Here is a 17141-nt window from a genome sequence, read left to right as displayed (position 1 = left end):
GTGCCGGGTGGAGATTATAACAGAACATGGCCAAGATGTTCAAATGTTCATAAATGACCAGCATGGTCCAATAATAATAAGGCAGAACAGTTGAAACTGGAGCAGCAGCACGGCCAGGTGGACTGGGGACAGCAAGGAGTCATCATGTCAGGTAATCCTGAGGCATGGTCCTAGGTCTCAGGTCCTCTGAGAGAGAGAGAAAGAAAGAGAGAATTAGAGAGAGCACACTCAAATTCACACAGGACACCGAATAGGACAGTAGAAGTACTCCAGATATAACAAACTGACCCTAGCCCCCCGACACATAAACTACTGCAGCATAAATACTGGAGGCTGAGACAGGAGGGGTCAGGAGACACTGTGGCCCCATCCGAGGACACCCCCGGACAGGGCCAAACAGGAAGGATATAACCCCACCCACTTTGCACAGCCCCCACACCACTAGAGGGATATCTTCAACCACCAACTTACCATCCTGAGACAAGGCTGAGTATAGCCCACAAAGATCTCCGCCACGGCACAACCCAAAGGGGGGGGGGGGGGGGCAACCCAGACAGGATGATCACATCAGTGACTCAACCCACTCAGGTGACGCACCCCTCCCAGGGACGGTATGAGAGATCCCCAGTAAGCCAGTGACTCAGCCCCTGTAATAGGGTTAGAGGCAGAGAATCCCAGTGGAAAGAGGGGAACCGGCCAGGCAGAGACAGCAAGGGCGGTTCGTTACTCCAGAGCCTTTCCGTTCACCTTCACACTCCTGGGCCAGACTACACTCAATCATATGACCCACTGAAGAGATGAGTCTTCAGTAAAGACTTAAAGGTTGAGACAGAATCTGCGTCTCTGACATGGGTAGGCAGACCGTTTCATAAAAATGGAGTTCTATAGGAGAAAGCCCTGCCTCCAGCTGTTTGTTTAGAAATTCTAGGGACATTTAGGAGGCCTGCGTCTTGTGACCGTAGCGTACGTGTAGGTATGTATGGCAGGACCAAATCAGAGAGATAGGTAGGAGCAAGCACATGTAATGCTTTGTAGGTTAGCAGTAAAACCTTGAAATCAGCCCTTGCTTTGACAGGAAGCCAGTGTAGAGAGGCTAGCACTGGAGTAATATGCTCAAATTTTGGGGTTCTAGTCAGGATTCTAGCAGCCGTATTTAGCACTAACTGAAGTTTATTTAGTGCTTTATCCGGGTAGCCGGAAAGTATAGCATTGCAGTAGTCTAACCTAGAAGTGACAAAAGCATGGATAAATTTTTCTGCATCATTTTTGGACAGAAAGTTTCTGATTTTTGCAATGTTACGTAGATGGAAAAAAGCTGTCCTTGAAATGGTCTTGATATGTTCTTTCAAAAGAGAGATCAGGGTCCAGAGTAACGCCGAGGTCCTTCACAGTTTTATTTGAGATGACTGTACAACCATTAAGATGAATTGTCAGATTCAACAGAAGATATCTTTGTTTCTTGGGACCTAGAACAAGCATCTCTGTTTTGTCCGAGTTTAAAAGTAGAAAGTTTGCAGCCATCCACTTTCTTATGTCTGAAACACATGCTTCTAGCGAGGGCAATTTTGGGGCTTCATCATGTTTCATTGAAATATACAGCTGTGTGTCATCCGCATAGCAGTGAAAGTTAACATTCTGTTTTCGAATGACATCCCCAAGAGGTAAAATATATAGTGAAAACAATAGTGGTCCTAAAACGGAACCTTGAGGAACACCGAAATTTACAGTTGATTTGTCAGAGGACAAACCATTCACAGAGACATACTGATATCTTTCCGAAGATAAGATCTAAACCAGGCCAGAACTTGTCCATGTAGACCAATTTGGGTTTCCAATGTGGTGATCGATGGTATCAAAAGCAGCACTATGGTCTAGGAGCACGAGGACAGATGCAGAGCCTCGGTCTGATGCCATTAAAAGGTCATTTACCACCTTCACAAGTGCAGTCTCAGTGCTATGATGGGGTCTAAAACCAGACTGAAGCATTTCGTATACATTGTTTGTCTTCAGGAAGGCAGTGAGTTGCTGCTCAACAGCCTTTTCTAAAATGTTTGAGAGGAATGGAAGATTCGATATAGGCCGATAGTTTTTTATATTTTCTGGGTCAAGGTTTGGCTTTTTCGAGAGAGGCTTTATTACTGCCACTTTTAGTGAGTTTGGTACACATCCGGTGGATAGAGAGCTGTTTATTATGTTCAACATAGGAGGGCCAAGCACAGGAAGCAGCTCTTTCAGTAGTTTAGTTGGAATAAGGTCCAGTGTGCAGCTTGAAGGTTTAGAGGCCATGATTATTTTCATCATTGTGTCAAGAGATATAGTACTAAAACACTTGAGCGTATCTCTTGATCCTAGGTCCTGGCAGAGTTGTGCAGACTCAGGACAACTGAGCTTTGATTTAAAGAGGAGTCCGTAATTTGTTTTCTAATAATCATGATCTTTTCCTCAAAGAAGTTCATGAATTTATCACTGCTAAAGTGAAAGCCATCCTCTCTTGGGGAATGCTGCTTTTTAGTTAGCTTTGCGACAGTATCAAAAAGGAATTTCGGATTGTTCTTATTTTCCTCAATTAAGTTAGAAAAATAGGATGATCGAGCAGCAGTAAGGGCTCTTTGGTACTGCACAGTACTGTCTTTCCAAGCTAGTCGGAAGACTTCCAGTTTGGTGTGGCGCCATTTCCGTTCCAATTTTCTGGAAGCTTGCTTCAGAGCTCGGGTATTTTCTGTATACCAGGGAGCTAGTTTCTTATGAGAAATGTTTTTAGTTTTTAGGAGTGCAACTGCATCTAGGGTATTGCGCAAGGTTAAATTGAGTTCCTCAGTTAGGTGGTTAACTGATTTTTGTCCTCTGGCGTCCATGGTTAGACAGAGGGAATCTGGAAGGACATTAAGGAATCTTTGTGTTGTCTGTGAATTTATAGCACGACTTTTGATGTTCCTTGGTTGGGGTCTGAGCAGAAGTGTCCTCTACATGCATCATCTTCGACCTGATTCACAAACCACAAATGTCATTGTTCAATGGTCCCCATCTCTGGAATAGTTTTACGTGAGCCGTTTCTTTGCATGTCAATTAGTTTGAGGGTTTAAGCACAATTTTATCATGTGTTTTATTTAGTTGACATTGTGGTTTTATTCCGTGAAGCATTGCCAACACAGTGCTTCACCCCCTTCTTCTAGCGGGGAGATTTTGATGGGTTTTCTCTGGTTCTCACACATTATTCTCTAGGCTCGTGATTGATTGACAGCTTTGGCCAGTTGTGCCAAGGGGCCAAATTGCATTAGGGGATGTTTTGATAGGCACTATCCCGTCAACTTCTCGGGTTATCACCATAACAATGAGAAATCTGAAAAACAAACATCATACAAGGCGTCCCCATGGAAAATCTCTGAGGACACAAGAACCAGAGAAAACCCATCAAAATCTCCCCGCTAGAAGAAGGGGGTGAAGCACTGTGTTGGCAATGCTTCACGGAATAAAACCACAATGTCAACTAAATAAAACACATGATAAAATTGTGCTTAAACCCTCAAACTAATTGACATGCAAAGAAACGGCTCACGTAAAACTATTCCAGAGATGGGGACCATTGAACAATGACATTTGTGGTTTGTGAATCAGAAGGTCGAAGATGATGCATGTAGAGGTGTCTCTCTCCCACGTCCTGTTGTCTCTCTCCCTGTCCTGTTGTCTCTCCCCCTGTCCTGTTGTCTCTCTCCCACATCCTGTTGTCTCTCTCCCTGTCCTGTTGTCTCTCTCCCACGTCCTGTTGTCTCTCTCCCTGTCCTGTTGTCTCTCCCCCTGTCCTGTTGTCTCTCTCCCACATCCTGTTGTCTCTCTCCCTGTCCTGTTGTCTCTCTCCCATGTCCTGTTGTCTCTCTCCCTGTCCTGTTGTCTCTCTCCCATGTCCTGTTGTCTCTCTCCCTGTCCTGTTGTCTCTCTCCCATGTCCAGTTGTCTCTCCCCCCTGTCCTGTTGTCTCTCTCCCTGTCCTGTTGTCTCTCTCCCACATCCTGTTGTCTCTCTCCCTGTCCTGTTGTCTCTCTCCCATGCCCTGTTGTCTCTCTCCCTGTCCTGTTGTCTCTCTCCCATGTCCTGTTGTCTCTCTCCCATGTCCAATTGTCTCTCCCCCCTGTCCTGTTGTCTCTCCCCCCTGTCCTGGTGTCTCTCTCCCACGTCCTGGTGTCTCTCTCCCCCTTGTCCTGGTGTCTCTCTCCTCCTGTCCTGGTGTCTCTCCCCCTGTCCTGTTGTCTCTCTCCCACGTCCTGTTGTCTCTCTCCCACGTCCTGTTGTCTCTCTCCCACATCCTGTCGTCTCTCTCCCTGTCCTGTTGTCTCTCTCCCACGTCCTGTTGTCTCTCTCCCCCGTCCTGTTTCAGGTTCCACTGATGAGACAAGCACAAACCCATACCAGACATGGACCAAGCTAAGTATTTTTGGAACAACTATTTTGTCTGCAGTGCATTTATTCCCCCAATTGTCACTAACAGTGAATGTACACTAGATGGCAGTAATTTGCCGCGTGCCGCTCAGGCCGCCCATTGTGACTCGCTGGTGGGCGTGCTGGCAGCATATTGCAGCATATAGCAGCATGTTCGATTGTGTCAACAATTCAGCATAGCAAGTTTGTATGAAGGTCTGGTTATTAAATTGGTACATATTTCAGTAGTAATATCCTCTAAAATGTTCTGGTGACAAACAAACCTTGCTGCCCTGTTTGGCCCACATGGCTGGGAGAACCTATTCAAGTAAGTTAATACATTTAGAAAATATTTTTTTAAACAATGTATTATTATCTAACTACCTACAGTGCAGGCTAACTCAAATGAGCTGCTAAATGTGCTAGCTAGTTGGCTAGCTAACAATCTAGCAAACTCCACATACTGTATAGATAGCTAGCTAAGTGAATGAAAAATCAGTCTGCTGCTCTGCAGGATGTTTCAAGAATGGGGTCCAACAACGTAGCAAGAGGCAATCGTTGTGCAGGAGATCTTCACCTTCTACTTCTTCAAAGAAGGTGCTGTTCCCTGGTAACACCGTAGACTACACTATGCACAACCAAAGGCTCTTTTTAAGAGTCATTCACATTGCAATAAGAGTATTCTTCCCTTTACGTAGCTGTCAACTGCAGTTATTCAATTCCCAGTTTCTCTCCCTTTGATTTCTACTTCTCAGGTGAGGGTGCTGTTTAGGTAAGGGTGTGATGTCTGTACAAAAACAAAACAGGCTATTTTAAATCCCCCATATTGAAAAAATGTAGAACAATTAGAAACCCTATAAACCACACCTACACACTCATGTATCAATCTGATTGATGCATTGTGTTGTGCAGTAAGCAGGCTCAGGTGTATAACTGTGGCTCCTTCCACCTTCCAAGACTAGGCAAGAGGGCCAACCATGGAGAATAGTAAGACACTTCATTATTTTTATAACTACACTATATTGTTTGTCCTCGTGTTTCCGTTCATGTTTTTCAGCATAAAGTACTCTGTAGCCACTTAGTGTGGTGTGGACACAAGGTGAGGCCACACGCAGATTGAACACTGTCTCTTTAACTACCTGATCTTCTCAATAATTCTCTCCCCTTCACTTCATCCCTCTCCCCTCTTCTCCCTAAATCCTCTAGGGTTATATCAGCAGTGTCGGTGAAACCCTGAGGCGTTAGGACTGGCTACATAGAGGGCACAGCATGATCAGAGGTGAGAGGTCACTTGGTCGGGTCAACAGGAAGTATTATTAAAGAGATGCTTTACATTGAAATATAGATAGAGATGCAGTCGTCCCAGAGTTAATGATCCAAGGTCAGTTTTGCATTTCACCTCCTGATGATTATGATGACTAACAATGTTAGAATAAAAAAATAAAAACAAGGCTTAAACATGCTCTCTCTCTCTCTCCGTCTGTCTCTCGTCTGCAGATATGTTTTGATGTGAGAGAGGATGCCAACCCCAAGTCCCATCATCACCACCTCACCCACGGTTAAGATAACCTTCAGGCTGACTAGAGACACTATTATGTCATTGTGATGAACTGAGAAAATATTTGAGTTGCATTGGTTCAGTAGTCATATGCTGTCTTCCCTGCTCCTAAGTTCATACCTCTTTCCCTTTGTCTTTGACACCTCTCTCGCCACATTTCTTCCTGTTTTTATAATGCACAACAGATGTGCATTGAAGTACAGCTTATATTTGTAATGCATGTATTATGTATTTATAACCCTTGGATAATGAACTTTCAATAAAGCGTTTTACATTCTCTACTGGTTGAAATGAAGTCTCTCATTTGATTTAATACTACACCTATCCTGTTGATCAGATCAATGCAGATGAAGGGCATTAGATATTGAGATGAACCAGTTTTAGAGTATTTACATGATGCATAGGAAGTGCAGTGTGCTGTCTTCAATTATATTTCCATATGAGATTTTCAAATCAGCTTTTAAGTAGTTAAATCATGTTTCTAGTCTAATGCATAGTTAAAATGTGGAACATCAATGGTTGACATACACTGTTGAAGTGTATAATTGTAATAAATACATGCAGACACAGCATCATACAAAGACTGGAATGTGATACTCCTGGTATTGGATATGACTGAAAAATAATCTCAGTCTTTCATACCTTAACTTCACTTTTATTTGCCACGGTAGAGTACATGATCAGTGAATATATTAAATGTACAGGCTACAATGTGGGGATCTCATGCATGGTAATAACTACATGTATATACAATTTGCATCCTTGGCACAGTTACATTATATTCTACTCAATCCATAGGCTTCATTAATGTCATTCAGGCTGTTTTGAAGTTGATACAACTGGCTATGATAGCTGAGGTTCATTGCTAGGTTCTGAACTACTATGTATACCAAACATTTGGGTCCATTACACAGATTGGCTAGATAGCTAGCTACACATCCGTGGGCATACAGGTATTTTTATCCTCCACTGCACAATAAGCAAGAACATACAGTCGTGGCCAAAGGTTTTGAGAATGACACATTCATTTTCACGAAGTCTGCTGCCTCAGTTTGTATGATGACAATTTGCATATACTCCAGAATGTTATGAAGAGTGATCAGATGACCTGCAATTAATTTCAAAGTCCCTCTTTGCCACCAAAATATTTCCATTGCATTTCAGCCCTGCCACAAAAGGACCAGCTGACATCATGTCAGTGATTCTCTCGTTAACACAGGTGTGAGTGTTGACGAGGACAAGGCTGGAGATCACTTTGTCATGCTGATTGAGTTCGAATAACAGACTGGAAGCTTCAAAAGGAGGGTGGTGCTTGGAATCATTGTTCTTCCTGTCAACCATGGTTACCTGCAAGGAAATGCGTGCCGTTGTCATTGCTTTGCACAAAAAGGGCTTCACAGGCAAGGATATTGATACCAGTAAGATTGCACCTAAATCAACCATTTATCAGATCACCAAGAACTTCAAGGAGAGCGGTTCAATTGTTGTGAAGAAGGCTTTAGGGCGCCCAAGAAAGTCCAGCAAGTGCCAGGACCGTCTCCTAAAGTTGATTCAGCTGCAGGATCGGGGCACCACCAGTACAGAGCTTGCTCAGGAATGGCAGCAGGCAGGTCTGAGTGCATCTGAATGCACAGTGAGGCAAAGACTTTTGGAGGATGGCCTGGTGTCAAGGAGGGCAGCAAAGAAGCCACTTCTCTCCAGGAAAAACATCAGGGACAGACTGATATTCTGCAAAAGGTACAGGGATTGGACAGCTGAGGACTGGGGTAAAGTCATTTTCTCTGATGAATCCCCTTTCCAATTGTTTGGGGCATTCGGAAAAACGCTTGTCCGGAGAAGACAAGTTGAGCGCTACCATCAGTCCTGTGTCATGCCAACAGTAAAGCATCCTGAGACCATTCATGTGTGGGGTTGCTTCTCAGCCAAGGGAGTGGGCTCACTCACAATTTTGCCCAAGAACACAGCCACGAATAAAGAATGGTACCAACACATCCTCCGAGAGGAACTTCTCCCAACCATACAGGAACAGTTTGGTGACGAACAATGCCTTTTCCAGCATGATGGAGCACCTTGCCATAAGGCAAAAGTGATAACTAAGTGGCTTGGGGAACAAAACATAGATATTTTGGGTCCATGGTCAGGAAACTCCCCAGACCTTAATCCCATTGAGAACTTGTGGTCAATCCTCAAGAGGCGGGTGGACAAACAAAAACCCACAAATTCTGACCAACTCCAAGCATTGATTATGCAAGAATGGGCTGCCATCAGTCAGGATGTGGCCCAGAAGTTAATTGACATCATGCCAGGGTGGATTGCAGAGGTCTTGACAAAGAAGGGTCAACACCGCAAATATTGACTCTTTGCATCAACTTCATGTAATTGTCAATAAAAGCCGTTGACCCTTGTGAAATGCTTGTAATTATACTTCAGTATTCCATAGTAACATCTGACAAATATATAAAAACACTGAAGCAGCAAACTTTGTGGAAATTAATATTTGTGTCATTCTCAAAACTTTTGGCCACGACTGTAGCTACATTATTTCATCTATCTGCATTGCATGGCAAATTTCAACAAAGCAAGCTTACAAAATTGTACATTCAATTTGCAGTAAATCGTTTAGCTAGCTAGATTATTTACATCCACTGTTTTACAAGACGACAGCCTGGTTTGCTGGTTGTTTCAAGAGTCCCTAAAACATTAAAACAACCAGAATTACAATTTCATACTCATGTCACAACACCCATAAAGCAGGCCAGCTAATGTTAGCTAGTCAGCTAGCTTGCTAAATCGCGATTTTCGTAAATTAACTTCATGATTAAAAAATATGCATAATCGTTTGTCTCTACATTAACATATTCTTATCAACTGTACATTTTTTGCATGATTTGTTATGACCTTATAATCACTTACATTTGCTTCCATCCTAGTATTTTTGTCAGCCATCTTCCCTGAAGAAAGTCTCCAGCCTTGGGAGGCACAGCTTCAAATTCATCATGGGAATCACTCGCTATGATTGGTCATCGCCTAGCGGTCGCCGCTGGTGATTTTCACAAAGTTGGTAAAAGTTGTATCTTTTTCGCCACCTTCGCACCGCCCTCTCCGCGTTCCTTCCATTGAAATGAATGGGAAACTGTGTTTCAACCGCGCGGCATCCTGTGCTAGTGTTTCATGCCCGTAAAAGAGAACCAAGGGAAGTCATGCTTTTTATTGGATAAACGGTCGTCTGAAAGTTCACAATGCATTCTAAAGGTACAAATATGAAAGAAAATAACATTCTACCACATTGATAGACTTAATAATAAAAAGACAACCATGATCTTGAAGAGTAAGAACATTAAGCAAAGAACAGGAGGTTGGGTTCCAGAGTGTGATAGGAGGAGAGGGTAGGGGTAGAGGTAGGAGGAGAGGGTAGGGGTAGAGGTAGGAGGAGAGGGTAGGGGTACAGGCGAGGGTAGAGGAATGAGGAGAGGATAGGGTAGAGGTAGGAGGAGAGGGTAGGGGTATAGGAGAGGATAGGGTAGAGGTAGGAGGAGAGGGTAGGGGTACAGGCGAGGGTAGAGGAATGAGGAGAGGGTATGGGGTAGAGGTAGGAGGAGAGGGTAGGGGTATAGGAGAGGATAGGGTAGAGGTAGGAGGAGAGGGTAGGGGTACAGGCGAGGGTAGAGGAATGAGGAGAGGGGTATAGGAGAGGGTAGGGGTAGAGGTAGGAGGAGAGGGGTACAGGGGGTAGGGGTATAGGAGAGGGTACAGGGGTGGGAGGAGAAGGGGCACAGGGGTGGGAGGAGATGGTATACTGTAGGTAGGGGCGAGCGTAGAGTATGGGGTTGTCACTATCCCTCTCATCACTGCCCCAGCTCCAGGAAGTTGGCCATGGGGTCGTCTTCCCTGGAGCGTTTCATCCTGAAGGCCTCCATCTCCTCCTCTGTGGGCTCCTTGATCTCCTGCAAGCTGTTGTACTTCCTCTTCCTCTCATCCACTTTCATCATCTCCTCTACCTGCTTCAGACGCATGTCCTCTGCAGCCAGGGCCTGGGGAGAGAGGGGGATGAGAGGGGGAGGTAGGGGGGTGAGATATAGTCAGGTAGGTGTACACATAGGCAAAGGGAACTGACATGTACATCAAAGCAATGAAGTCAAAGTTCACCTTGTTCAGTTTCTGTTTCTTCTTCTCCTCATCTTCCTCAGAGTCGCTGCTGTCTGAGCCGTGCTTTTTCTTCTTCTGCTTCTTCTTCTTCTTCTTCTTATCTTTAAGCTTCTCCCTGTGCATCTCCAGTAGAGTCTTAGGCTCCTCCTCTTCCTCCTGCTCAAGTCCCTCCTCAAACGGAACACAGGCCGAGGAGCTCTATAGGGGGAGATACCTGTCAATCATCTCATCCGGGGGAAAAAAAACTACTGAAAAAGACTACGGAAATCACATGACCCAAAGGCTCAAACATGACTGATGATTAGTAGAACACTGACCGTAGTTTTGATGCCAGCCTCTCCGGTGCAGTAGCTCTGTTTGACCATGGAGTGGCAGCACTTGAAGCCCCAGCAGCCTTCTCTCCAGTACGACCCCCAGATACACTGCAAAGCAAAAACCCCTGTTAAGTGTGTGTAACCGATGTGAAATGGCTAGCTAGTTAGCGGTAGTGCACACTAATAGCGTTTCAAAATCGGCGACGTCACTCGCTCTGAGACCTTGAAGTAGTTGTTCCCCTTTGCTCTGTAAGGGCCGTGGGCTTTTGTGGAGCGATGGGTAACGATGCTTCGTGGATGTCAGTTGTTGATGTGTCCAGAGGGTCCCTGGTTCGAGCCCAGGTCGGGGCGAGGAGAGGGGCGGAAGCTATACTGTTACATATGCACATCTGAATAGATGCCACCTTAATACTGTCCTTAACTGTTTTTTTTAGTCGGCACAGTTCTCAAACACTCCAATTGTTATTGTCTGACAAAGTCATTCTAAAAACACCAGCACCACTCCACAAGGGGGCTGTTCAAGAACACTCCAAAAGGTTCCTGCCTAACCGGAGACCGTTCTGACTGTGCTCCTCCACGAGGGGGCTGCTCTCCAAAGGTTCCTGTCTAACCGGAGACCGTTCTGACTGTGTTCCTCCACGAGGGGGCTGCTCTCCAAAAGGTTCCTGTCTAACCGGAGACCGTTCTGACTGTGCTCCTCCACGAGGGGGCTGCTCTCCAAAAGGTTCCTGTCTAACCGGAGACCGTTCTGACTGTGCTCATCTCTACGGGGTTAGTCGGTTCTGGACGCCTCACCGCGTGGTTCTGAATGAGTACGTCCTCTTCGTATTTGGAGCGTGCCACGGCCTTCTCCTGTCCCTTCAGCACGGCACCGTGTCGACTGTACTCCACGTAGTCCTCAGTCTGGGCCAGCAACAGCTCTCTGGGGGGGGCATCCAGGTGCTCCTCACCCCCGTACTGAGACACACACACAGAAACACACAGGAGTAACAGTCAGAACAGAACACACAGGAGTAACAGTCAGAACAGAACACACAGGAGTAACAGTCAGAACAGAACACACAGGAGTAACAGTCAGAACACACACACAGGAGTAACAGTCAGAACACACACACAGGAGTAACAGTCAAAACACACACACAGGAGTAACAGTCAGAACACACAGGAGTAACAGTCAGAACACACAGGAGTAACAGTCAAAACACACAGGAGTAACAGTCAGAACACACAGGAGTAACAGTTATTCAATGGGACCATCAACAAACAAACAAGAATGAAACAGTTATATCATTAACTAATGTATGACAGGGTTGGGGTCAATTCCAATTTAATTTGAAATTCCAATTTAATTCACTCAAAGTGAATAATTTACATTGGAATTCAATTTGAATTTCAACTATCTTTAAGTTATAGAATTGAATTAGACTTGTTTGGACTGTTTGAGTTGGAATTGTAAAAACATTTAATCTTTGGAATTGAAATTCAATATTTGTACATTTCCCAGTTAAAGGAGTACTTAGTTTCAAAAATGGACAGTATGATTTGAAATCTTGAAATCATGTTTATTACATTGATGACACTTTTTGGGGCTTTACAACGTTCTGTATGCAGTTTATCTTCATTGAAAATGAGGCTGGTGAGGATGGAGTGCAGTGTATTTATTCTGTACCTTATCCAGGATCGTCTCCTTCTGTTTGTCCTTGAAATCCTCCTTCTTGACCTTGAAGGACTGGTGCAGCAGCTCCAGCTTGGTGGGGTCGGCCTGGAGGTGCACCTCAGAGCCCTTATCATAGGCCTCCCACGCAAAGACTGGAGAGGTGGAGGAGACGAGATGAGAGGAAGTATGTTTAGTTCAATACAATCCCTTTGCTAGACTAACTATGAAGAATATTGGCATTAGGATGCTCTCTCTAAGGATACCGTTTTATGAGCCTAATAAATGAGAAGTGGGGAAATCACCTGGGAGAATATGAACAAATAGGGTTTAATATGAATATACACTGGATGACCAAAAGTATGTGGACACCTGCTTGTCGAAACATCTCATTCCAAAATCACTGGCATTCATATGGAGTTGGTCCCCCCCTTTGCTGCTATAATAGCCTCCACTCTTCTGGGAAGGCTTTCCACTAGATGTTGGAACGCATTTCCACTGCTCCAGAGTCCAACGTCGGTGAGCTTTACACCACTCGATGCTTGGCTTGCGCATGGTGATCTTAGGCTTGTGTGCTGTTACTCGGCCATGGAAACCCATTTCATGAAGCTCCCGACGAACAGTTCTCGTGCTGACGTTGCTTCCAGAGGCAGTTTGGAACTCAGTAGTAAGTATTGCAACCAAGGACAGACTATTTTTTACGTGTTACATGCTTCAGCACTCTGCGGTCCCGTTCTGTGAGCTCGTGTGGCCTACCACTTCAAGGCTGAGCCGTTGTTGCTCCTAGACGTTTCCACTTCATAATAACAGCACTTACAGTTGACCGGGGCAGCTCGAGCAGGGCAGAAATTTGACGAACTGACTTGTTGGAAATGTGGCATCCTCTGACGGCTCTTCAGTAAAACCATTCTATTGTCAATGTTTGTCTATGGAGATTGCTTGGCTGTGTGCTGAATGTTATACACCTGTCAGCAACGGGTGTGGCTGAAATAGACGAATTCACATGTTTTAAGGGGTGTCCGCATACTTTTGCATATATAGTGTATGTAGAAGCTGGTTGTCCAATAGAAATACCTCGATATAACTTCATTTTTGACAAAAAATTTAAATGTGTCAGTTTGTCACTGACGAGGTGGGATTAAAAACATGTTCAGTTACTTAAAGGGATAATTCAGGATTTGTGCAATGAAGCCCTTTATCTACCGGTACTTCCCTAGAGTCAGATGAACGTGCGGATACCATTTTTGTCTATACGTGCAGTTTGAAGTTGCTAACTAGCGTTAGCTCAATGACTGGATGTCTACGGGAACAGCTAGCATGACGCTAGTTAACATTGGCTGTCGAAACTACCTCTAGACTTCCTTCATACTGGTCACAGATAATAAAAAACAAATGGTACCAACAAGTTCATCTGACTCTGGGGAAGTAGATAAAGGGCTAGGTTGCCAAAATTCGGGAAGTATCCCTTTAAGACATTGGCTCAAGCCTATGTTGTGCCTTTAGAAATCGAGAAAATTAACAAGTTAGGAAGAATTTTCCCCCTTGGTCTGCCGAGTACGCTTCGCAAGCGTTCCCGGACATCTTGCGATGTTGGGTCTCTGCGTTTAGAAACCCAGAGAGAAAACCCCGTTGGGTTGTTGGCAGGAAAGAGAGACTGTGTGACTCACGCTGTGTCTGTGCCATGGTGACGGTGTCTCCAGAGTAACGGACAAAGTTGTCTCCTGCGAACCCCACACTGCCAAATAAACACGACACAGACATTTAGGGAAGACAGTTAGGAGATCTCTCAGTGAGGACAAAGCATTCCTTCAGACACATCCCAAAAAGACACAGTGAAAGAAAAGATAAGCATTTTCACTTCAGCGTTCATGACACGTCTTTAGTGATTTTGAACATGTAATTACAAAATCATAACATAACATAAGACTCATGATATGGAATTAGAGATTCATGACAGACTGTTAGTTAAAGGAATAGTGACCCTTTGTTCAGACACCATACTAGTGTTCTAATAGGGGTTTTTCCTCATGGGAGGTCATGAGCTAAATAGCGCTGAGAGATTAGTGCTTGTTAAGGTCGGTTCGGTTTCGATTATTAAACAACAATCCCGGCTTTTCATTTCTCACATGAAATGCACTATGCATTATGTGGGTTTAATGCTGTAACAACACATAATAAAGTCCCCTGATGGTACTGACTGCTCATTACTGCTTATCACTTATTTAACCATCATTTACTCACAAAAAAAAAACTTTAATATTTTAGTAAACCTTAATTAACTCGGCAAGTCAGTTAAGAACAAATTCTTATTTACAACGACGGCCTACTCCGGCCAAACCCAAAATGACGCTGGGCCAATTGTGCGCCGCCCTATGGGACTTCCAAACACGGCCGGTTGTGATACAGCCTGGAATCAAACCAGGGCTGTAGTGACGCCTCTAGACCCCTGCGCCACTCAGGAGCCCCCAGAGTTGTTGTGTATATTACATTTTATTTGAAGACTTTATTATTTCATTCCAAGTCATCATCACATTGACCTCAACACACAAAATAACTAAATGGTATTCAAATAGTTTAACCAACTTTTGTCAATTTCTTTTAAACTGATAAAATAACCTACATGTTGGTTAGTCGCTCAGCACTATAGTTAAAGGAACCGTAACCTACTCTTCAGGAACCATGCCAGTGTTCTGGTAGGGGTTCTCTCTCATGGCTCGAGTCTTGGGGTCGTAGTAAGCCGAGTCTGGATCCAGATTTCTCAAGTACTACGGGGCGCAAAGTACACAAACGCATAAGTTCACAAATACTTCTTCATTAAAACTTGTCATAATTACAAATGTGTAACTTCTACGGGTGATGAGGGGAAGAACAAATTGAGATGCCCAATGTAGCGAGGCTCACAAAACACCTTCAACAGTTATGACTGGACCTCACCTTAGCGATATCTTCTCTGATACGCAGGTTTCTGACTGTGATTCGTCTCTTGGAGTCAAAGTTCTGTCCCGGCATGTCGATGTCATCAGCGTACTTATCTTCATCTTCATCCTCACTGTTTTGCTCCTGTGTGCGTTCGCCATCATCCCACTTTCTTGAGGAGCTCTACAGGAAAACAGAGGAGAGTAGATAAACACACACCACCAGAAAACTGCCAAGCATATAGCATGCATTTACCTACTAGACTGATATTAACCAACCAACCAAATGCATTTTATTTCATTTTGAATAATGTGCCAATGACCAATATTTAATGCAGTATTTGCAGTCTTCAGCAACATATTTAGTGTGTAGAATAATCAGTGGTATTCAACACAGCTATGTGAGAAAATCTGATGGCTTACTGCTTGGTCCGTGAGTTTCCCTGAAGCCAACTCCTCATGGAGTTTCTGAGATTTCAGTGTTTGTTTGGCCTGGTCTACTTTGGCGTACTCCTCCACAATACGCATGTGATCCTCAGGGTCGTAGCCGTTCCAGCGGTCCCTCTTCCCATCGTAGTCCAGATCCAGAGAGATCTGGCTGTGTTCGTCGGGGGCCATGCCGTTACCTGTGAACTTTGCCCCCACCTTTCTGGGCCGCTGAAAAGGGGTAAGGGTAGGGATGGATGAATGAATAGATATATGGATAGGTAGATAGTCAGTTAATCCGATGTGGAGCATCATCATTGATTCCAAACCAAGCACATAATACTCTGGCTACATCCAAACAGCACCCTATTCCCTATTTTGTACACTACTTTTATAAAGGCAATAGGATGCCACTTGGGTTGCAGACAATAAAACTAAATGTGGTAAGCACCTCCAAGCAGTCCTTCTTCTTGTGTGTCATGGCACCGCAGTTATCACAAGCTCCCTTCCTGAACTTGGTGCTGATGGCTTTCTGCAGACAGATACAGGGTCAGGGATCAGGCATACATTTAAATATTTAGAAAGGAAGACAACTGAATTATGCCTTAACTCAGCTCGTGGCTTTAATTGTTACATGCACAACAGTATTTATTGTAGTTCAGGCTTTACAATGGAAGACAGCTGAATTACAACACTGAATCTGCTCACCTCTTGCACCCCTCTCTTGTACCACTCCTCGATGGAGGAGAACTGTTGTTGCCTCTCCTCCTGAGGCCTCTGGTGCTTTAAGGTTGGTCTCTTAGAGGGGTCGATGTACCAGGGCACTGAGGAGATGTACTGGGGAATGTGAGGGTTGATGTCCCTGGAAACAAGAGGAAGAACAATTAGTCAGCACACTATGCTTCCACAAAAGGAGAACCCACGGGCCCACTGGTTTCTTCTGTGCGGAATGGTGTGACTAGCTAGCCCAAAGGACTGGAAAACATGGAGGATTTTCACATCTTGTCACAGGTTGCTTGCATGCATTGAATTATTATTCTGGCTGTTTGCCTGCCCCACTCTGATGTGAACTGGTCCAGCTAATTTGACTTACTTTCCCTCTTCATCTACCTCAGCAGGAGCATTTCCCAGTTTTCTCTGCTCCTCTAACTCCTTCTTCTTCCTCCAATCCTCTCTGGTCATCTTCTTGGGTTCTTCCAGACCCACCACCCCATCGGCGCTGGTCGCAGCCGTCGCTGCCTCTTCTTCCTCCGGCATGATTACGGTGATGGGGTCACTGGCTGGGAGTGCACACGACACAAAGCTGGATCAGTCACTTAGCTACTATTAAACGAATACGTGGCTTTCATAAAATGCTGCATATTTCTGTAGGGGTATGTGGCTGATGGTGTAGCTAGCTGGCTTTAAGTTACTGACAAAAACAAAGGTTTTCAACACGCTGGCAGGCTGGTTAGCTAACTTTGGTGCATCCCTATGCATAATTCAAGTAAGCGACGTTGGTCTGACAAAATATAGACCATACAACTCACTCTGATTAAATGCATGTTTCGCTTACCTTGACAGGATCACCAAAATTAGATAAGTTTAGAGACGTAGACTGGAATCGTGGCTTTCGACTTGTGTTTACAACATGAACGTCGCCATTTCACAAACCCGGAAGTAACGTCATGTACTGGCAGAGCGGAAGAGGAAAAGAGATTCTATGATTTCCAAATT

The 17141-nt window shown here is 44.5% G+C and overlaps 1 protein-coding gene across 1 annotated transcript; it reads right to left on the bottom strand.

The window, feature by feature from the left end:
• Window positions 1-9590: 9590 nt before the first annotated feature.
• On the bottom strand, window positions 9591-17141 carry slu7 (SLU7 homolog, splicing factor). Its single transcript, XM_036943392.1, has 13 exons — window positions 16981-17141; window positions 16519-16705; window positions 16134-16287; window positions 15877-15957; window positions 15423-15656; window positions 15019-15183; window positions 14752-14849; window positions 13752-13819; window positions 12100-12239; window positions 11226-11387; window positions 10434-10538; window positions 10117-10314; window positions 9591-10001 (listed from the first exon to the last, which is right to left on the bottom strand). The coding sequence occupies exons 2-13, from the start codon at window positions 16680-16682 to the stop codon at window positions 9816-9818; spliced, it is 1755 nt and encodes a 584-aa protein (XP_036799287.1). The 5' UTR covers window positions 16683-16705; window positions 16981-17141; the 3' UTR covers window positions 9591-9815.

Source organism: Oncorhynchus mykiss, chromosome 14, assembly GCF_013265735.2.
Source record: "Oncorhynchus mykiss isolate Arlee chromosome 14, USDA_OmykA_1.1, whole genome shotgun sequence".
In the NCBI taxonomy this organism is placed as follows: Eukaryota; Metazoa; Chordata; class Actinopteri; order Salmoniformes; family Salmonidae; genus Oncorhynchus; species Oncorhynchus mykiss.
Note: the sequence above shows the minus strand (reverse complement) of the source record. Positions and strands in the feature narration are given on the sequence as shown.

Bases quoted from the DNA above. Each gene is read 5' to 3' on its own strand.
- slu7 (XM_036943392.1), bottom strand. From the start codon at position 16,682: ATGCCGGAGGAAGAAGAGGCAGCGACGGCTGCGACCAGCGCCGATGGG. The intron at 14,850-15,018 runs GTGAGGTCCAGT...TGCGCCCCGTAG, and splicing joins TCAGAGAAGATATCGCTAAG to TACTTGAGAAATCTGGATCC. The intron at 10,539-11,225 runs GTGAGGCGTCCA...TTTGCTTTGCAG, and splicing joins TACTCATTCAGAACCACGCG to TGTATCTGGGGGTCGTACTG.